The 22929-nt window shown below is 39.8% G+C and overlaps 1 protein-coding gene across 1 annotated transcript in view; it reads left to right on the plus strand.

Annotated features, from left to right (window-relative positions):
- The first annotated feature begins 3742 nt into the window (after positions 1–3742).
- SLC30A9 (solute carrier family 30 member 9) overlaps positions 3743–22929 on the plus strand; it is an 88556-nt gene continuing 69369 nt past the window's right edge. The window contains exons 1-2 of the mRNA XM_072620606.1: positions 3743–4024; positions 9345–9527. Of these exons, the coding sequence (XP_072476707.1) occupies positions 3913–4024; positions 9345–9527 (295 nt within the window). The 5' untranslated portion in view covers positions 3743–3912. The remainder of the gene's footprint in view (positions 4025–9344; positions 9528–22929) is intronic.

Consider the following 22929-nt stretch of genomic DNA (forward strand, 5'->3'; position numbering starts at 1 on the left):
CAACATTTCCCCAGCAACTAATAATATTGGAGAGATGCTTAGCGCACTGAGAAGTTAAGTGACTTGCATAGGGTAACACTTTTGTGGTTAGGTCATTTCAGTTGTGCCCGACTCTTTTTGACCCTGACTTTTTTTGGGGTCTTCCTGACTCCAGGTCCAGTGCTCTATCCACTATCCCTCCTAGCTGCCCTACAGGGTCACACAACCACTAATCAGAGGTTGAGCTTGCATTCAGGTCCTGCTGGCTTCAAGGTCAGCCTCTATTTACTTTCTATTATAACATCTGTCCACTACATGAGTCAGTGATTAGAGCACTGGGCATGGAATAAGGAAGAACTATTCAAATTCACATCAGACCCATACTCACTATATGACCCTGCACTATATGAACGGGAGAAGAAAATGGCAAACCACTCCAGTATCTTTGCCAAGAAAACCCCAAATGGGGAAGAGTCAGACATAACTGAACAACTGCAGAATTACTATTATTTCAATCTAGTTCCTCAGGAAGGGAAGGGCAACCTGAAATTTCTTAGGGCAGATACTAATTCTTGACCTTTTTTCTTTTTTTAGCCTCATATCTCAGGGAAGTTTGAATACATATACATATGTACTTCTTGTAGTGTATCAAAAATAGTTTAAAGGTGAAGAGGCCTTTAATGTGAGTGAACTTTATTACTGTGGAAACTACTCTGGGCAAGATTCCCATCTTACGAATCCTATCAACTATATTAGCTCAAAAGATATATACCAGCAGGAAACTCAAGCAGAACAAGGTTGTCCCTGTGCTACGGTGCCACCAAGTGACACATACCCATGGCATAATGGTTCAAAGGTTGGACTGACAACCAGGAACACCTGGATTCATTCTGTGCTTTACACTTCCTGTGTGACCTTGGGTAATGCACTTAAACTTTCTGGGACTCAGCTTTTTCATCTGTAAAATGAGGGGTTTGGACTTGAAGTCTTTTCTAGCTCTAAATCCATGATCTTCTGATTCTATGACAAAAACTGACCTTCTTCCTCCTGAAATCCAAATCCTTTCCTCCCCCATTTCCTTTTCTTCATTATTATCCAACCTGATGCAAATAAAAATGCCTTATTTGGTTCAGTGCCAAAATGCAATGACTCAACTTGGATGGGTACAGTGGAAAGAAAAGGACAGAAAAACTAAGTTTGTTGGCTTTATATCCACAAATACTAGATTAAGACTAAAGGTATAGGATTGTTATATAAGTTGGTTAACTTTACTCTGTTCCACAGACTGTGCACCCTAGTTTTTTTTGGGGGGGGAAGTGTGTCACTGTTGACAAGAACAATAGTTCTAGAACATGTTGCTAGTAGCTAGATCATGGCAAAACCATAACCACCACAATAAGAATCCCAAAGCTTACAAGCCACTGGCAACTGACCTACAGTAGGGCAGCTGCCTATCATTACCATCTCATAGGACTTAGAGTTAATCAGGTAAATGTCCTTCACAGATGAGAAAGCCTGAGAAGTGAAGTAATTTGCCTATGTTCACAGAACTAGTAAGTAGCAGAACCAGGATCCCTTATTATGAAGGATAGCTTATTATGAATGGGGAGAAGTTCTGGATTCTTGTGGTGCCCACCACATTATTTGTTGTTCTGCAAATACTACAGATTTGAATCTTCTTTCAAAAAGAATGTGAAATCATTAAGTTGCATTACTGAATATATTTCCTTAAGGAGTTCAGACAGAAAAGCTTCATATATGCCAAAATATTCATAACAATTTTGTGAGGGAAGCAAAAAAAAAAAAAGAAAACTGAGTTAATTGGGGAATGACTGAACAAACTGTGGCAAAAGAATGTAATGGAATATTGTTGTGCTGTAAGAAATAACCAAATATGAAGCATTAAGGAAAAGATTGTATGAATGGATGTATAACAAAGCAGGACCAGGAGAAAAAAATATACAATAACAACTATAACATAAAGGAAAACAACATTAAATAGACTTGATGTGTTCAGAAAACAGACAAGCAGAAAGGAAGTCAGAAACTACCAGCTGGGTGATACTGGGCAAGTCACTCAACCCTGTTCACCTCAGCTTCTTCCTCTGCAAAATGAGTCGGAGAAGGACATGGCAAATCATTGCCAAGAAAACCCCGAGAGGTCATGAAGAGTCCAACAGAACTGAAAATGACTAAACGAAAATGAACCTTGTACTTGTATGGCCAAGCTCAGAGGACACAATGAAAGGAAAAGACATTTCCACCCCACCTCCCCGCAGAAAACGATGAGAAGACCTAGACTGGAAAACATGGAGATAGCAGGGGGAAAATGCTAGAATTAAGGGGATGGGGAAAGACTTTCTGTAGAAGGTAGAATTTTACTTGGAACTTGAAAGAGAAGGCAGGGAAGCCAGAAGGTGGCGTTCGGGAGGAAAAGCATTCCAGGCTTGGGGGACAGCCAGAGACTATGCTCTAAGTCAGGAAATAGAGTGATGGATTCTAGATCCCAGTTTCTGCAGAAGCAAAATGAAGGGGATTGGAAAACAGGATCTCCCTCTTCTATCTTTTGATCCAGACCAGGGGTGGGGAATCTTTGGCCTCCAGCCATACATAGACCTCTTGGTTCTGAAGGGCAGCTCTTTGACTTAATCCAGACTTTGAAGAATAAATCCCCTTAATAAAAGGATTTGTTCTGTAAAACTTGGACTCCGTCAAAAGGCTGCACCCAAGGACCTAGAAGGCCACATGTGGCCTGAAGGCCGCAGGTGCCTCACCCTCTCATCTAGACTGAAGCAGGGGAGTTTACTTGTTTCCTTAGTATTTAGATAATTGCATTTCAATAGACTTGGTTTCCTTGACTCTTTTGTGTTTTGTGATCTGTTTGGCATTTAAAGCTACCTCACTGGCTGTTTCATTTCTCAGCCCTGGGCATCTTCTCTGGGGGTCACCGTCAGGGGCGCTGCGGTTTCATGGTGTGTGGTGGCCACCCCTCTCAAAGAATTCAGAATCAGACCACCTCTAATCCAAGGTTGACGCCTGTCAGAAATGGAGCCAGTAATTTAGCAAGACAAGCCAGGCACATCTGTCGCGTAGGGATGCTGATTGCACAACACAAACTATGAACATCAAGAAGGCCTGAGGGGTTTGTGAAGGTACTAGGTAATAGGGGAGGGGTCCCTCCTGGGCCTGGCTGGTCAAACGTCCAGGTCGGGTTAGGTTTTACGGCCCTGTCTTGGGCTAAATGGCTGATGTCATTGTGGTTGAGTGCAAGGCCAGGATGGTTCACATATGTGGATTGGGACTGGGGCAGTGGCTGTGGTGAGTCTGGGGGCCTAAGGTGTGGTTAAAACAAGCCATGTCTGTTGTCCGATGGGGCCCATAAGGAAGTTAAGACTATTGGGGTTCAGGGCAGCTTTTTTATGGGTTCCATCACTCTAAACCCCAACTAAAATCCTGCTTTCTACAGGAAGCCTTCCCAAACCCCTCTTCATTCCAGGGCCTTCTTTCTCCCTGTTCATTGTGGAATTTTAATCATATTAAAAATATCCTGAGAAGGAGGTCCGGAAGCTTCTCGTTACTTTGACACAAAAAGGGTCCAGAACCCCAGTTTGGGAGCTGCCCCAAGGGAAAGGCCAAGGCCAATAGACGTCACACAAAACCCCGCCCCCGAGAATTTGGAGACCAGAGGCCCGGGAGGCGGGAGCACGTGCGCCACGTGACACGGCACGTTTGCCGTCACTTCCGTCGCCGGTTCCCGGCCCTCAAGTGTGCTTCCGGGTTGAGAAGGTCGCCTGCGGCGGCGCTGCCGTAGCTCTCCGCAGGTGCTCGTTCTATGGAGCTAGTAGGTGCCGGCAGCGCTAGCGGTAGCTGGAGCCGTGGCGGCGGCGCGAAGGCAGGAGGCGGAGCCCGCGTGGGGGCCTTTGCCCCGGCAGGATGCTACCTGGTTTGGCCGCCGTCCTTGCTCACAGACGCGGCTGGTCCTCCCTGTCCCGGCTCCCCCTAAGGTGCAGGGCGGCGCCCGGCAGCCCTTGCGGCCCCGCCCAGGGTGAGTGGCCCGGGCCGGCCCGACCCCGCTTGGGGAGGCCGGAGAGACGGCGCTTCCCCCCGTCAGCATCCCTTCCTGCCCCCTAGACCGCTGGGCCTCGGCCGCGCCCCCCTTCGCCCCCGGGGTGGCCGGCCTGGCGGCGGGGTTTGTTTCGCGGACAGCCCCTCCCCCCACCCCGCCCCCGGGGGCCTCCTGGCCGGAGGGCGCGGGTTCCGTGTGGGTCGTGGCCGTCCACGCCACAGTGAAGCCCCGCGTCACAAAACACTTCCCTGGCCCGGGACCCCCCCTTCCCCGGCCGTTCATCCCCTTCAGCCGGGTCGTGGCCGGCACCCCTAGGCCTCCCTTTAAAAGCGGGTCTTGGCACTTAAGAAAAGTGCCCTCCCCGAGCCTTGGGAAAAGGAATTGAAGTGAGAATTGGCTGCTCATTAATCCGTAACTCGCTGCTGTGCCACCCTTAGAAACAAACCAGAAAGCCCGACCAGAGACTGGCGAGCTGAGCCCGGCAGCGTCCGAGCCTCTAAGTAAAGTCATGTCGAGGTGGTGGACTTTGTGTACTGCTCCTGTACGTGCTGTCCTTAAATGAAAATCGGCCCGAAAATGCACTTTGGCGGCAGGACTCCAACTCCCCTCCTATCTGGAAGCACAGCCTCGCCCCACAAAACACTGTAGAGTTTGGCTCCGAAAGGGGAGGGGGCAGGTCATTTTTCATCTCTTTTGGCAGGGGGCCGTGCACTTGGAGACGACACGTTCTCTGTAGTGCTTTTCTTTGAAAGTTTATATTGAAAAGTACCTGGGTGATGGTGGAGGAAGAGGGCAGGGCGTGTGTTACGAACTAGGCTTCCACTGTAACCACAAGCCGTAGTCCTCAAACTGTGCAGTTTGAATAAATAGAATAAATTTGGCTTATTTGTGTTGAAGATACAGTTTCAGCAGTTGAAACAAAATAGCTCCGATGCACTGTGCTCTTCTGTTTCTGATGCTGTCTGGTAATTAGATGGTTTCTGAGTTTCCTACCTATTGGCACTATACCTTCTATTTTTACTGTTGATAAAGTGAGAATAGTGTGATACTAGATTGGGACCCAGTTTACTACTGAGTTTCTACTGAGCAAGCATTATCAGTCTAAGATATTTGTATCTTAACTGTAGGAACTATGAAATTTGCTTTTGTGCAAAAAATTTTTAAAGGTTTTGGAAAGGAATTGAATTCTGGTATAAGCTGTCTTAGGTATACTTTATAGATCTCAGGGCATCCCTAAGTTATCTGAGCTTAAGTTCATCCATTTATTTGTAAAATATGAAGTCACTATCTAAGCATCTGTCAAGATTACTTTATATCTTTAGTCAGGGTAGTAGGTGACCAGCAAGATAATAAAGTAAGCATAGGTAAGCATATACATGCACACAAACATACAAAGTATATTTGGTAGTATCAGCTTTTAAAGTTGACTATTTATGAACCCTAGTTACAAATGAAACATCAAAGCGTTAAAAGGCAACTAACCAAATAAACTTTTTTTAAAAATTAACTTTAAAAACCTCAAGACTTTAATTTCTTATGCTCATGTGAAATTAAGAAGAATGGTTAAAAAGCCTATGGAAGAAAAGTGATTTAAGAAAATGTAAAGCCAAAGTTGTCAGGGAACTTGAAGTTTGGTGAAAACGTTGAAAATGCATTGTAATGCTGAGTATGCATTTGGAGTGCTTATTCAAATAGTATGCACAATAATAGTGTGTATTATCTTTTGCCAGTATGAGGGATGAGTAATGCAAAAATATAAACATAATCTTAAAAATGGAAATAGGGTATTAATATTTTATTGCCATCTTGGCTCCTTTGATGTTTTATTATCACTTCAGATTAATACACTGGACTTTTCGTTAGCATGCATAAGTTTTTATGTTAGGCCCCTATTCTACAAAAATGTTTTTCAGGTACCTATTAGAGAAAGTAGAACAACATTTTCCACAATTTTATAGGATCATTTTCATACCTGTTAACAAGGTTCCAAATTTTTATTATAGAATTTCATGTACTTACAACTTTTAATGATTTATGCTGATATTCAGTGGGAGCAGGGGAGAGAGAGAAGTGCTGTATCTAGCCAGTCCAAATATCTTTGGAATTGATATTTTTAAAATGGTTTAGCTGACATTTGAATATTATTAAGTCTGTTTTTTTGGGAAAACATCTCAATTGAAATGATAAAATACAGTGAAGACCTCCCTCAGGAAGTAGTGAGACATAACTATTTCAATATAATTAGTTTCTTTGGCAATCTTTATTTTATGCATTTAAGAACATTATTCTGAGAAGGCCCTTAGCCTTTACTACCCTGCCAAAAGAGTCCATGACACAAAAAAGGTTAAGAACCTCTTGTTTGAGGCTATAGGCTGAGCTTCAGGCTCCATAGAGGAGTTTAAAAGCAAAGAAGAGAGTGGTAATATTGGACTTTATCACTTTATTTTGGTTATGTTAAAACATGAAAGTGATCAGCAATTGAATTCATGTTAGTAATTTACTTTAACACTTAAATAATTATATAGTGATTGCGAGTTCTGTGCTATGTAGAACAAACTATTGGATAATTAATTTCTTGAGAAAGTAACACCAAGATACCTTCTACATATCTGTAGACCCAGAAGCACGTAGGAAAACAAAAAAGCAAACCAAACCCTAAATTACACTGGTCCTGTAGGTTGGTCTTTGGTGGAAGGAAGAGAGTTCCCTGATTACTTGATAATGTCTAAATAGTCAACGTTTTATGTTGGAAGTTGAGAGACAAGGTAGAAGGGGGAAGAGATAGGAAAGACAATAAAGGATAAAAGGAAAGAGAGGCAGTGTTGATAGCAGCAAATAGGGTTTAGCTGCAGACACCCTTAACAGTGGAGGACAGTGATAAAATACAAGAGCTTGGAATCTGAATCTGGGGACTGGAAAGAGCTAAAATAACCATTTCTACTCCCTGATGGCAGTTGAGAGCATCACTAAAAACCCAGGAGCCATAGGGCAACTCTGCCATTGTGTATGAACGAGGTAGGCAAAGAAAGTGGGTTTAGTAACCAAAAAGCAATTTTTTTTTCCTGGGCAGTTGTAGAGTTCACAAGCAAGCAGAGTGTTACTTGTCTCCCACTATTTATTACCTCATTGATAGAATCTGTAGATCTTTGTATTATTCAAAATATGAAGTGTTATAGAACATGAAAAAGTTCATGACTTTGTGTAGTGTATAAAACTTTTTTTAATCTTGACATTAAAGGTGTCATTTTAAATTTTGCTTGTGCCTGAAATTCTTTTCAAGGCCACATTGAAGACAACTTGGAAAAAAAAATTGTGGCCTGGTCATTTCTATTGTTTTTCAAAAAAGAGGAATTTAGAGGTGTTTAGGACCTCTTTAAAATATGCTAGTTTAGATTCTTGGAATGATGAGGGGTATATTTTTCCTTTCGTAGCTCATGAATCAACAATGTGACCATGTGATTGTGAATAAGAAGAGTACGGCTGAACTGCCTGCTCTCTCTTCTTCTAGACTGTAAGTTTCTTAAGCTCAGGGACTGTCACTTCCTCCCCCCACCCTATATTTCCAATAGCCAGGTACTAAGTAAGTGTTTAGTAAGTGCTTGTTGAATTGTTGACAGGGAGGTAGATGCCCATAATCATTTGGTTGATGTCGATACTATAATTCTTTTGAAAGGTGCTGAACTGTCAGAAGAAAGTAATAGTGAAGAAGTTGATCTTCTGAGATCAATAAAACTACCTCTAAAGTTGAAGCTTCAGTCAGGAATTTGGCAGAATGTTGTTTTACTGCTAAAGAAATTACGCTCTGCTTCATCCTTGTGCGCAGGGGCCAGATGACTAAAAGGCAAACTGATAGCAAGGGCTCCTTAAAAAATTATTTTTGGGTTAATTAACAAGCATTTGTTTTTCTCTCCTCTACCCCAGTTGGAAAAAAAAGAAAGAAAACCCTTAAAAGAAATTGAAATGTTTGTCTCGTTCAACATGTTTTTATTTAGTCTGTTACCTTTTTGATAGAAGGTAGATTCTGTCAGGAGAAACATTCCTCATTGTCTAGGGACTCCTTTTTTTTTTTTTTTTTTTTTTTTAGGGACTCTTTAAATAAAGCAAGTTAGAAAGCCATTGGTATGGTTAGCCCGATGTCCTTTACCTTACGCATCTATAGCTATGTTCAGTAGCATGTCATAAACTGATGTTTATGATTGAATCATTAAAGAAAATTACATTCATTGTATTCTGTATTCTATATTGTATGTAAGTACATTTTAGAAAGCTTTCCACAAAATTATTTTTAAAGCACTGGCTTTTAGTGTCAGATCTCACTTATTTGGAAAACTCTTAACGTTAATGACTTTATTCCCAGAGAGTTAAAGAGTAAATGAAATTTTTAATATTTCTAGAGCAATGAAGTTGAGTGATTTCTATACAGTAGGCATTGGTAGAGAGGGAGGTAGTCCCAAGTGTGCATGATAATGATGGAGAGATGGTACTCACAATAAAGATGAATTTTAAATATTTAAGATGGAAGAAGGGTAAATGAGAAGAGCAAGACCATTTTTTTTTCCTGAGCACCAAGGGATGGGCAAGAATATTTGCTCTTTCCCTTTTTTAAAAGGAATAGGGACCAGAAAAGGAGACATAGCATTGACCTGGACAAGACTGATGGCTAACATTTTCAGTTTAAATAACTTAATCTTGTATAGTTTAGAGGCTGCCAGAATTGTAGGCAGGATTGGAAGCAAAGTTCTTCCTTAGTCTCTGCCACCTATCTTCCTTCAGGGTCCTCAAGTGAGCCAGGCTTCATACTGAAGTCTCGATTTCTGTCAACTGAAACCTGTATCCCAGATGTGTTGATTTAATCTGTTAATTAAAGCAAAATTAATTCAAACACATGAGTGACTGACGTTAACTTTCCTAAAAGAATTTTGCTTTCTGAAGAAGAGTTCATCTCCAATTGATGGAATTTGAAGGGGTACTATTTTTGACCTTGGTGTCTTCTGGTGTTCTTTGCTTTCTGTTATGTGTCTTTTCCTCTACATTTCCAAGCAGTCTACCTAAAATAGAGTAAAACCTGGTAGTAATTTTTGAGTAAAATGCTCAGACTTCCAGTCTCTACTTTTGTAAGTGATTGTGTACTACTGGGGATTCATATACAAAGATCAGTGTGCTCATTTGTGAATGTGACAAAAAATTCTCTTTGTCTTTATGTTCTATAAATTTGTGTAAAGTTCTTGTATCCTTAAATATAAATACAACTTCTTATTCTGATCCCCTAAAATTTTATTTAAAATTGATTTCTTTTTAGGATGGCAGAGCTTAGTGACACTTGGAAGTTTCTCAAGCATTTTACCATGCAGTCATCTACACATTTACTCACTGAGTCAAGTAAGAACTTACTCTACAGATACTCACAAAGAAGGACTGGAAGTGCAAAATGTTCAGTTACCATCAACTTCAGTAAAACATAAATCCACTCCTATTGAGACAGGTATATATTTTCTTCTTCTTCTTTTTTTTTTTTTTCCTAATCCTGAAGGGATGATTTGAGAAACTGTCTGCATAATTCTTAGCTTTTTGTGTGTGGTGGAATTGCTAACTTGTTTTATAAAATTATAGATAATGCATTTTGAAACTTACTTTACTATACATGTAGGATCTAGTGTTAAGCCACTTCCCATGATACTTTGAAAAATAAAAAAAAGTATGAATTCAGGTTTTTTTGTGTGTAATTAAAATGATTATTGGAATAGTATCTGATAGGATTAGACAATTGGTAATGAAAGTTAACTTTTCATAACTTTTTTGATGTAAGTTTACTTGAATTAGAAGTATTCTTTCCTTTAATATTATTTTTGTTTTTCGAGAATGCCTATGTTACATAAATAGTTAACTATTAAGACGGAGCATATATGGAATTTATATGCTCCCTAGACGAGAGTACTAAATGCTGACAGCTAAACTCCTTTCATCCCTCCGTAGTTCCCATGAGAATAATCCCCTAGTTCGGTAGGGTAAAAGTAAGAGTGTTTTTGCTAAGGTTGGCCCTCAAGGACAGTCTCCATTATGAGGAAGGAGAGACCTAGTATAAAATATTTTAGAGCTCCAGGAGACCTTTGTACAATTCCCTCCTTTTGCAAATGAATAGACCCTGGTTTTGAGAGGTTTGGTGGGGTAAAAGACCCTCAAACCAGTGTCTCTTGATTCCTTACCCCAGTGCTTTGCATTCTGACTTGTACATTAGGATAACAAAAGGACATTCACAAGTTGAGTGGTATGGTAGAAAGGCTGTTGGACTGGAACTTAATTGAGATTCATGCTAAGGCTGTACAATTACTTTGGAATTTTTTAGAGGGGAGTTTCCATAAGGTAAAGTTTGGACTAGGTGATCTTTTTGATACTTTGCAATGTCAGGATTCTACATTCTGGGACTCAGAAACCTTACATCCCACCTATGTCATGTAATTACAGTGTGACTCTATGGGATGGGTTACTTCACTTGTCTGGGCTTCAGTTTCCTGCTTTGTAAAACGAGCCAGTTGAATGAGGTAATTTCTCTTAAAAATATTTACATCTATATATCTACACACATATTACATGTGTGTGTGTATATACACACACACGTACACATATCTGTCCAGTCAAAAAAATCTGTCTTCTCTCTTTCTCACTCCTCACTGTCTTCCCCTAATTGAGAATGAAAGAAAAACAAACCTCTGTTACCGGCATGCATAGTCAAGCAAAACAAATTTCCACGTTGTCCATGTACAAAAATACATCTTATTCTGCACTCTTAAGTCCTTCACCTCTGTTAGGAGGTGGGTAGCATATTTTATCGTTAGTCCTTTAGAGCCCTGTTTGGTCATTCTGCTGATCAGAGTCCCCAGTTCTTTCAAAGTTGAGGTGGTACAGTGGCCAAAATACTGGACCTGGAGTGAGGAAGGATAGAGTTTAAATCCTACTTCAAATACTAACTGTGTGACTCTGAGCAAGTCACTTAATCTCTCTTTGCCTCAGTTTCTTCAGTTCTAAAATGGGGATAATAACATCTGTCTTCCATGGTTGTGAGGATCAAGTGAGATAATATATGTAAAGTGCTTAATGTAGTGCCTGGCACATAGTATGTGCTAAATAATACTATTATATTGTTGTCATTGTATAACTTGTTCTGATTCTTTTGCTTATTTGTGTCAGTTCATATAAATTTCCCAGGTTTCACAGAAACTATCCCTTTTATCATTTCTTATAACACAATAGCATTCTATCACATTTATATAACATAACCTATTCAGCCATCCCCCACTTTATGGATACTTCAGATTCTCTTTCTTTGCCACCTCAAAAAGAAATACAGTTAGATTTTGTTTTTCTTTGGAATAATTCCTCCTTTTGTCACCCTCCCTTAAATTACCTTTTCTTCCCTTTCCTGTTTCTCTCTTGAATAATGTATACATATATGTATGTATGTATTTTTAACCATGCTCTGTGCGTATGTATTTTTCTGTTCTTTGACCAGTTCACATAAGAGTGAACTTGTGAGCTTCAAGTGTCAGCTGCTCTCCCCCTCCCTATTTGTATAGATGTCTACTTGTGCAACCTGATTATGTTAATTTTCCTTATTCTTCCTTTCCCTTCCTCCCTCCTCCATAGTACATTACTTTTTTCCTCCTTTCCATTTTTTTCTTAAGATCAAGATGTAACAGGTTCATTCCCAGATCTTGTCAAATTGGACTCCCTCTTATGATTTCTGGTGATAAGGTTCAGAGGAGTCATATGTATCATCTTCCCATATTTGAATGTAAGCAGTTTATTCTTGTTTAGTCCCTTATGACTATTCATGTTTACCTTTCTGTATTTTTCTTAACGCCTGTTTTTGAACATCAGAGTTTCTGTACAGCTCTGGCTTTTCATCAGTAATGTTTGGAAATCCTCTATTTCATTAAAGACTGAATTTTTTCCCCTATAGGATTATACTCAGTTTTGTTGGGTAAGTTATTTTTGGTTGTAAGCCTTATATACCTTTTGCTTTCAGGAATATTGTATCTGAAATTCTCTATTCCTGTATAATGGTGGCTGCTGAATCATGTGTCATCCTGATTGTGCCTCCTCAGTACTTGAATTCTTTCTTTCTGGCTGCTTGCAATATTTTGTCTTTGACCTGGAAGGTCTGGATTTTGGAGTTTTCTTTTTGGGGTTTATTTTGGGAGGTAGATTCTTTCTATTTCTACTTTGTTTTCTGACTCTAAGAGATCTGGGTTGGCAGTTTTCTTTTAGGAATTTTTGAAATACAATGTCTAGGCTTTTTTTTTTTTGGTCATGGCATTCAGGTAGTCTGGTGATTCTTACTTTTTTTTTTTAATTTGTTTTCCAGGTCAGAACTGTTTTTGCTATGAGATGGTTTATATTGTTTTCTCTTTTTTCTTCAATATTTTGACTTCATTTTCTTGTTGTCTTATGTAGTTATTGGCTTCTATTTGATACCTTCTAATCATGTAGAAATTGACTTCTGTTTGATCCCTTCTAATTTTCGGAGTTTGTTGCTAGAGCAAGGATATATGCCTCTTAAGCCATGCTGTTGGTACCTTTTCAAATTCTTTCTTCCATAGCTCTCATTTCTTTTCTAGTTTTTTTCTCTAGTGCTCTTATTTCATTGATAAAATTTTTTTTTAAACTCTTGTTTCATCCCTTCAGAAATTCTAGTTGGATTTGTGACCAAACTGTTTTTTCCTGAACCTTCGCTTGTTGATGTTTTGGTTTTTCTCTTCTGTGTTTGTCTTAAGCTTTCCTATCACCATAGTAGCTCTTTATGGTTGGGTTCTTTTTTGTTTGCTCTTTCTTCCAGGCTACTTCCTAATTTCGAACTTGATGTTAGAGCCAGTATCTGTGCACTTACAGAGGGAATCCGGAGCTGGTTCTGTTATTGATTTCTTGTGATATTAAGTGATGTGTTATTCCAGGATCTCAGGGACAGCTCAGACTTGGGGACTTGTAAACTATCGGTTTTCTCGTGTTCTGATCCAGGGCAAAAATCTGATTACTGCCCCTTTATCTGAGCTCTGCAAGTTCCTGATCTGAGTTTGTGTCTGAGCAATAGACTTTGCCACCATTAACCAACTGGAAAGTTATGCTGATTCAGAGCAGCAGAACTTCAGGCTCCCCTTTGATCTGGGATTCCTGCTCTGGTTATTCCTCTAGAGGCTTCAAATTGGTCTAGAATGGAGACCCCTACTCTGAGCCACATTGCTGCTCCTTGCTTTTGAACTTGCTTCTCTCTTCTTATACTCCTTAGGGCTGAATTACTGAGTCAGCCCCATCCCCTGGAATGCCACCAGTGGGTGCAGATCTACTTTTGATCTATCGCCTGCAGCTTAGTAGTGGGCCACAAAGGTGCTAGCTGGCACTGCTCCTGTTGCAGTGCTCCAGTATGGATCTGGGACCTCCTCTCGCCTTGGTGCACTGTGAGCGTGGTGCTCTTGGCCAGATACCATCTCCAGTATTCCCAGACATCTTTCTTTATTTCCCTGTGTTAACCTGAGCCAAATGAACCACTCCCTATGACTTTTTTTTTATTTTCCCCATCAGAATTTAGTTTGCTGTGTTTTCTAGATCTGCTTGGGGGAGGGTTTTGTTTGGTTTTTTTTTTTTTTGGTGGTGATGGAGGGGAGCATGAAAGCTGCCCAGCTTTCTGCTCCTCTGCCATTTTGATTCTTCTAATGAGACTATCTCTGAAGGCGCATGGCTTTCCAGCATTTTCTATTTCTGTAAGTGTGTGAGCATTTTGGAGAGGTGGGAATAAGGGAGGGAAACCAGCAGGACCAGTGCCTGTTTTTCATTCTCTCTGAATACTTTTAAATCTGCCCAGAAAGGCAGACCAGGTTACCAGGACTTTATACTTCAGGGACCTTCAAGATCATCTGGGCCAGTCTCCTCATTTTACAGATTAGGAAGCTAAAGCCCAGAGAAGTGGGGTGAGTTGCCCAGGGTTCCACATGGACTTAGTGGCAGAGCCAGAATTTGAACACAGGGCTTCTGACCCCAAATCCACTTTTTCTATTACACCTTATGCTTTTCCAGCAAGGGGTACTTGTGTTTGAGCATTTTGAAGGTTAGCTCCCCTGGTGCAGTAGTCTGCAAGATATTGACACCCCACTCATTGTAAAAAAAAAATTTGAGCTCTCCCCTCCCCTAGTGTGTTCATTTCAGAAGTTAGGTACAAATGGATATTTAAAATGGATGAAATAAAGATGAAATAACATTTGATTCTAGCATTAGTAAGAAGCCACTGAAGTTTGAATAGGGGAATGACTTGGTCAGATCTGTCCTTTAAGAAGAAAATTTTGGTAGCTGTGTAGACGGTGGCTAAGAGGGGAGAAACTTGAAGCATGGACACGCTTTAGGAGGCATTTGTAACAGTAAAGGTGATGAGGACAGGAATAAGATTCAAGATATATTGTGGAGAGAGAAGTGATAAAGTTTGTCATCTGACTGGGTAATTGAGGTGAAAGTGAGAAATCTGAGGTGATGCCAAGGTTGGAAACCTGATAACTTGTAAGGATGCCCTTGACAATAAGGGAAGGGAGGATAGGGTAGTTTGGAAAAAGTGTGGGTTTAGGGGAATAGATAATGTAAAGAGGTCTTCAGTGCAGATTGCAGCTCATCTATGCCTCCTTGTCCTGTGGAACTCATTTTGTCCCAACTAAAATGAAAAGGGGAAAGAGAAGGCACAGTGTCTTAGCATTTATCTCCTGAATAATAACTCCAGCTGCAGTTAACAGATGATCTGGGGAGTGGGGAGTGGTTATGCTGTGTGGGATTTTTTCCTGTAGCATCTATTCGGCTCTACTGCACTGAGTGTCTTGGTAGTGGTTGGGTTATAACTACCCTGGGAGTGTTGACCCCAGTTTGGAAGGAGAGAAATTAGGAGCTTATGGTAAAAAAAACCTGAGTGTTGTGGTATAAGTTGTGTAGAAACAAGCCTTATGATTGGCTGTCACAGGGAGTGAGCTACATATGTGACCCAACTGTTCCTCCTCTGATTAGTTGGTAATTGACTCTTTGGGATTATGCCACAACACTTTGGAGACTGCTGTCCTAGTACCCATCTCTGTGAGGAACTGGAACGGTTCAGGTGATGTGATTTTTGTGACCAATTTTATCATCGGACCAGGAAACTTCATTCTTTCTCTGCAGTGGAATTTGTCTTCCCTTTATTGAGGACATTCTAATGGACCTAGGCCTTAGGCTTAAGCCACAAAGTTTGTAGGATTGATTAGGAAGAAGGAAGAAGAGCATTGACTTCCTCTTCTCATTGGTAGGGGAGAGGACTTTGGAAACCACAGACCCTCACCTGTCCCCTTCATCTTTGGCCTAACCCTACATAAAACAAGCAAGACTTACCTGCCCCCCCTCCCCCCCTAAATCTCTCCCACTCTTTGCTTCACCAATTAGACATCCCTGGCCCGGACATCTGGCAGTGTTAAAGGAAAGAGCCATTGATTACTTATTGTTGTCAGCATGCTTTTTGGTCTTTGAGCTTTTGTTCACTATATATTCTTCCTTCCTGGAATATTTTCCTCTTCACTCTTTTATATACTTTTCCTTCAAGTCTGAACTCAGATCCTTTTTAATATATAATTTATTTTTTTTTCAGTTTGCAACATTCACCTGCACAAGAATTTCAATTCAAAATTTTCTCCCTGGCTTTCCCTACCCCCATCCCAGGACAAGCATGCACTCCATCCACCTCTTCCTCCAGTCTGTCCTCACTTCTGTTATTCCCGCCTTCTTCCATCCTCCTCCCCTCTATCTTCCTGTAGGGCAAAATAGATTTCTGTACCCCATTGCCTGTACATCTTATTTCCCAGTTGCATGTGAAAACAGTTTTTAACATTTATTATTAAAGCTTAGAGTTCCATATTCTCTCCCTTCCTCCCTACCCACCTCGTTGAGAAGTTTCCATATGAAACTTCTTGGCAGACTGGTTCCAGTTTATTTTTCCAAAATTATTTCATGTTATTTCCTTTAAAGCACATTGTTTTAGTTGAATAAACTTCTTGTCCCCCAAATTCCTCATCTCCCATCTCTTTACTTTTACACAGCCTGTCTTACGTACCTGAAGTACATGTCTTCTTCCTCCTTTGTACTGCCCTTCTGAACTTTATCTTATATTACTTTACTGGCTTGATTTCCTTCCTTCCTTCCTCCCTTCTTTCCTCCCTCCTTCCCTCTTTTCCTCCCTCCTTCCCTTTTTTCCTCCCTCCCGAAACCTTACACCCAGTGCCCTCTGAATATAGGTTGGACAGCTGTAGGTTCCTGCCCAAACTTCACTTAATTGTTGGCTTAGAGTGATTATCAATTGTAACAGTTTTTCTTTCCCTCCCAGTTTGATTTAGTTACTTTTTCTTTGGCTCATTATAAGGCCCATTCCATGACTACTTCTTAAAGAGGCTTAATCACTTAATGGATGTTACAGGTAAAAAGTCCTAGCCTAAAAAGGTCAAGGTCTCTTTCCCATTGCATCCTGGGCCATCTCCAGTCATCCTGATGAATATCTGGTCACTGGTTCCAGGTGACTCAGGAGGAGAGAGTGAGGCTGGTGACCTTGTGCAGCCCTCCGTCTTAGAATCCTTAACTTCCTCCAAGGCTGAATTTAGTTGTTACCTCTTACAGGAATTCTTTTCTGACTCCTAGTTGTTAGTGTTCTCTCCTTTCTCAAACCATATTGTTCATATCTGTTTAAATGTTGTATTTTCACAGTAGATTGTAAGCTGTTCAAGAGAAAAGACTGGTTCTAGCTTTGCACAGCAGGTATTTAATAATGGTTGAATGAATCTGAGTGTATGGTTCTCAGGTAGTCACTCCTATCTCTGGACTCCCTCCCATAGAGCTTATTTCTTATACCAGTCATTTGGTACTTTTCAAATGCTACCTTATATTGTTATTACTTTCATCATAAAGTAATGAAAATGATAGAAGGGCAAATTGTAAGAACTTCCTCATAATCAGTAATATTTATTGAATGTTTGCTCTGTGAATTAGCCAGTCTCCAAAACTAGATTATAAATTCCAAGACTATGGGAAATGTGGGTCTTATCATCTAACCCTAGCAAAGTGCTTTCTTTCAATCAAGTGTTCTTGAAGGTTGAGAGATTAGGGCTGAGTATGTAGATTTATGAGTTTTGATACATGAACCCATGGGATCTGTTGAAATCTCTGAGGGAGAATATAGAGAAAGAAGAGGGCACCGGACAGAAACCTGGAATTATACCTATGTTAAGGGGTCAGTACATGGATTATGATACCATCAAAGAGACTGAAAATGATTTTTGCTAAACAAGGAGGATGAGTAGTAGTCAAATATCCACAGCTGTGGGTAGTTGGTAAGGCAGTAACAGCAACCACTGTAGCTTGTTCTTTCCTGAATTTGGCAGTGAAGAGGAGAAAAGATATAGAGTGATATTTTGAGGATATAGCGGGTTTCAGTGAGGATTTCTTGAGAGTAAAGCAGACCTAAGCATGCTTGTAGGCATCAAGGAGAGTGCAGATGAGAAAGAGGGAATGATTAGAGCAGGAAGCTCCTGGGAGAGATTTATATAGAGTTTTGGGCACATGTTAATCTTGGCATAAAGAAGAGCTTTTTTCTCAGAGACAGGAATAAAGGAGAGAGTAAATGAAGCTGTAGAGGGTTTTTGAAGCTTGGGTTGGGGAGTAGGAAACAAAGAGACCTGGTGAGAGATGGATGGAGAAGGCTCTGGTTACAGCTTAGAGAAGTCTTGGGACTCAGTCAAGGAGAATCAAAGTTTGTTATGCATCATTGAGTGCCTAGTTGATATTAGATAACAAGAATTTGTAGGAACTCTCAGCCATTTTAATGCTGTGATTTCTTCTGTTGAAGATTGACAGGGAGTGAATGAGTCTAAAACAAAGGAGTTATAGGGTAGTGTATAGTTTAACTGATCAGCTTGAATGTCAAGATTGCGAGGACAAGATGGTGAGACCAGAGCGAGGATGATGGACTTGAAGAACAGGGGGGCAGGATGGTTACTTCCAGACCCTCCCTTTTTTTCTTTTTTCTTTAGAGGTTTTGTCTATCCAAATGTATTACCTAGTTCAAATGCTGATAGTACTATTTACTACTACATATTTCTAATACTAGTTTATTCTCCTTTTCTCAAGGAGTTCAGTACCTGACTCACAGTCTTCCTCTCCATACCATCCCCCTGCCACTCTAATAGGGAACTTCAAACATTTTGGCTTCACACTTCCTCACTTAGTCTCCTCAACTCATGACCTATTTCTTCTTCCTACCTCATTCACAAAGAGTGCACCCTTGATCTCACTATCAGCTGAGTATTTTACCTTCCATGATTGAGAATTCTGAAATTGCTTTATTTGACCATATTACATCTTAATGCATCACCCTTTTTGCACATATTCTTTATTCTCATTCTGACTTTTAGTCCCTTTCATATCTCAGTATTCCTATTGACCATCATCCCTGCTCCAACTTCACTTTCTTCCTTTCCCATACTGATCCTATAGTCAACTGTTTTCTACTATAGAATCTCCTTCTCCCTTGTCCTCCTCTTGCTTCCACCTTGCCAAACCCAACCCTGGATTAAGCCCACTGTTCTTTGCTCGTACTTATGTGGGGGACCATTGCTTATACAAAAGTTGACTGAAATTTTTCAGGTTATATGGCAAGAAAAGATTATCCCCCAGGAGTTCAAGAATGTCTCCATTGTCCATCTCTATAAGGGTAAAGAGAATAGGTTGTTCTGCAACAGTCGCAGGGGGATCTGTCGCTTAGTCATTGCTGGCAAAATTCTTGCTAGAGTCCTCTTTAATAGGCTGATCCTTCACCTGGAAGATGGTCATATACCTGAGAGCCAGTGTGGCTTCAGAAAGGGCTGAGGAACAGTCGAAACAGTGTTTACTGCCTGACAAGTCCAGAAGAAATGCCAGGAGCAGAGCAGAGGTCTGTACACAACATTTGTAGATCTGACCAAAGGCCTTTAACACTGTTTGTCATGAGGGCTTATGGAAAATTATGTCAAAATTTGGTTGCCCGAAGTTCATCAATATTGTACATCAATTTCATGATGGCATGTTTGCCTGGGTTCCGGATAATGGACAATGCTCTCATGCCTTCCCAGTCACCAATGGAGTGAAACAGGGCTGTGTGCTTGCTCCCATGCTTTTTAGCATAATGTTTTCAGCCATGTTGACAAATGCTTTCAATGAGGATGAACGTGGCCTCAAGGTCAACTACCATACTGATGGTAAGTTTTTCAATTTGAAAAGGCTACAAGCCAAGACCAAAGTGGAGGGAGTGTTAGTGCATGATTTTCTGTTTGCAGATGACTGTGCACTCTATGCAGCCTCTGAAGCTGAGATGCAGCAAAGTATGGATCAATTCTCTGCTGCCTGTGCTAATTTAGGCCTCATAATTAACACCAAAAAAAACACAGGTGCTTCATCAGCCACCACCACACCATCCATACTTGGAACCATCATTTATGACAAATGGAGAAGTTTTGAATGCTGTGGATAAGTTCACTTACCTTGGTAGTGTACTTTCCAGGGATGTACACATTGACAATAGGTTGATGCATGCGTTGCCTGAGTTAGCTCAGTGTTTGGGAGGCTCTGAAGAAGAGTTTGGGAGAGGAGGTATTAGACTGACTACCAATCTGAAGTTCTACAGAGCTGTTGTGCTGACCTCATTGTTATATGCTTGTGAAACATGAACAGTCTACCAGCACTATGCCAGGAAACGGAATTGTTTCCATTTGAACTGTCTTAGGAAGATTCTGAGGATCACCTGGCAGGATAAGGTACCAGACACTGAAGTCCTTGCTTAAGCTGAACTGCCAAGTATTCAAACTATGCTTCAGAGAGCACAACTCTGATGGACTGGCCACATTGTTCGAATGCCAAATGTACGCTTGCCAAAAAGACTATTTTATGGAGAACTTGCATGGGACAGGCAATCACGTGGTGGCCAGAAGAAACAATACAAGGACACTCTCAAGGTCTCTCAAGAACTTTGGGTTTGACTGTGCATCGTGGGATACACTGGCACAGGACTGCTCAGCATGGCGTGCCCACATCAGAAAAGGTGCTGTGCTGTATGAGCAAAGCAGAATTGAGACAGCACAAAGTAATCATAGGATGCACAGATTTGGGATATCCACCCCAAATATTCATATGGACTATCTGTACCCAACCTGTGGTTGAGCATTCCGAACTTGTATTGGTCTGATCAGCCACAGTTGGACACACTGAAATTTCACTTTACCAAGGTGATGTCATTGTGGTCCTCCTCGAAGATGAAGGAGAACAACCAACCAACTTATGTGTTAAAGAAATCACACATAGCCATCCATTTGACTGAGTCCATTACAAATTTATGTTATTTAATATCAACTGGTTCCTTACTGTAACCAGGCAAGCTCTGTACTTAGCACAGTGTTGGTGGTTAATAATTGCCAGTTGACTGATTAATTCAGATTCTATCCTATTTCCTGAAGAGACTATTCAAACCTTCTTTTCTGTCTTCACTATTTTATTGAAAAAATAGTCCAATTAAAGAGTTCCTTCCCTACTCTGCAACTTAAATTTTCTTGACACCATCCCTCATTCTCTCCTCTTTTACCCCAATTGTTTGTGAAGAGCTTGTCGTTTTTCTAGTTCATGCTGACTTTTCTACTTATACCTTTATCCCTTCCTGTCTTCTTTGACAGTGAATCAGGGTCATCATTGTGAACATTAATTTTAGAACATTTAGAGATGCATTATACAGTGAGGAAGGAAAAAACAGTGTATGGGGTTTATTTTTTTTTTGACTTTTCTAATTGGAAAGCCATTTTCTTAGAAGTCCTCTGAATAATAGAAACTTTAAGGTTCTCAGGTAAGATTAAAGCCAATCCATCGCAAGCAGATTGATGTATACATTTTTATATTAAGATCTGTGAGGAAGATTTATATATTCTTTGAATAGTCTATATTAGGAAATGCCTTCTTTTGGCTTACCTAAATCTTTCCTGGTTTAGTTTAATTAAATTTCTTACTTTGTCTACTGTAGGGATTGAGAGCTCCTTGCTTAGACAAGGTTTGAGAAAAGTATTGGATTAGAAGTGGAAAAGATGACAAGTTAGGAAAATGTCCTATTATGTTTGCATAGGAATGGGACAAGGAAACAATGCTTCCTAGAGTAAAAGGAAGAAATTAATTAGGTGGGATAAAGTCAAGTAATAAAATTAACATTGAAAAATATAATATACTTATGGGTACATATGATTGGAGCTGTTACAGTTTTCAGTATTTGGAAATGAACCCCATGGATTTTTTCCCCCCTTACTGAGATCAGAATGCTTGTTTACTTTCAGGTTGGTCTCAGTTTTTGATGAAGTCTTGCTCAGATCAAATTAGGCCTTGTTAGCCACAAGATAGGGCAGCAAATGAATAATTGTTTGATTGAAAGATAATTTGTGTAGTTAAGGTTTTGAGAATATTTTGCTTTTGAATAATTCAAACCACATAGTAAAGTCAGGAGCATCTCATTAAGAGACATAGACTTACTAGAGAATTTTCAAGTTTTTTAGGAGCACTTAGATGATTTAAATTTCAATAAAATTAGTTTTAATTTTCCTAATGACAGCAGATGTGTGGCAAACATCCAGTGCCTGAGCATAAAACAAAATGTCTGGAGATATTCATGGATTAGAATGTCTAGTTAGTTATTGAAATCATAAGGATTTTATTCTGATGATGATGCAGTGTAAGTTTATTAAGGTGGTGTGCAGAATAAGTATTCATACATGCATTTGAGCTGTTTAATAGCATTTCTGGTTTGTGATTCAGAACACTCTATAATTAGTGACTACAACTTGACAGTTGGTAATGAGTAGAATATCTAGAAATATCAGCCTAAGAGAAACTCATTTTACGTGACTTGGTTGAATAACTTTGATTATTTTAGAAAGGAGGGAGCTCCCTGAAACTTATGCTACCATTTTTCAGTTTTACATGATCTAATAGAACTATATAAGTTTTGGAAACATTAAGGTTTTTTTCACTTTAAGAAGCCAAATTATTTAAAATAAATATCTTAACAAATTGTAGATCTTCTGATAACTGTAAGTAATAAAACCCAAGATTTATGCAGCTCATTAAAGTTTTCAAAAGATTTTATATAGATATCTAATTTCAGGTTCATAATAACTCCAAGGAGGGACATTTTACATGTTTGGAAACTGAGGTTCAGATAAGTGATTTGTCTGTAGTCACAAACTGGTCAGTCTCAAAGGGAGGATTTGAACCCTGGACTAACTGACTCTTAAGTCCAGTGCTCTCTCCACTATACCATGCTGCCTACCCCTAACTAAAAATACTCTTTAATTACAGTATAACTAAGTTACAAAGTAGGGCATATTATTTAACTCAATGTAAGTTGCCAACAGTTATAATTTTTGATTAAATATAAATAATTGCTTATATTTAAAGATGTTGTCATTTAGCCTTATTAAAATAGAATTTCACCTTACGAAATATCCAATCAAAATATCTTAGGAGGTTAGTCTTGCTTTCCATGTTCCAAAAAGCTGTGTGTAAAATAATATATATTAAATTATTTTTTCCATTGATTTTTCTTATTTTTTGAAATTTTACACAGAATTATGTGTAATAAAAATGACAGATTGTCCCAGTTGTTTATTACACATCTAGGGTAATGGATCGTTCAGAGCTTGATTGTTCAAACAATCTTTCAACTAAATGCATACCTATTTAAAAGGATGTATTTTTTTAAAAATGTGGTTATTAGGTGAGATATGGAGTCTACTGAGGTTTGGTGAAGAAGGTATCAAAATCTGAATTTGTAGAATAGTCCC

This window comes from Notamacropus eugenii, chromosome 6 (assembly GCF_028372415.1).
Source record: "Notamacropus eugenii isolate mMacEug1 chromosome 6, mMacEug1.pri_v2, whole genome shotgun sequence".
NCBI lineage: Eukaryota > Metazoa > Chordata > Mammalia > Diprotodontia > Macropodidae > Notamacropus > Notamacropus eugenii.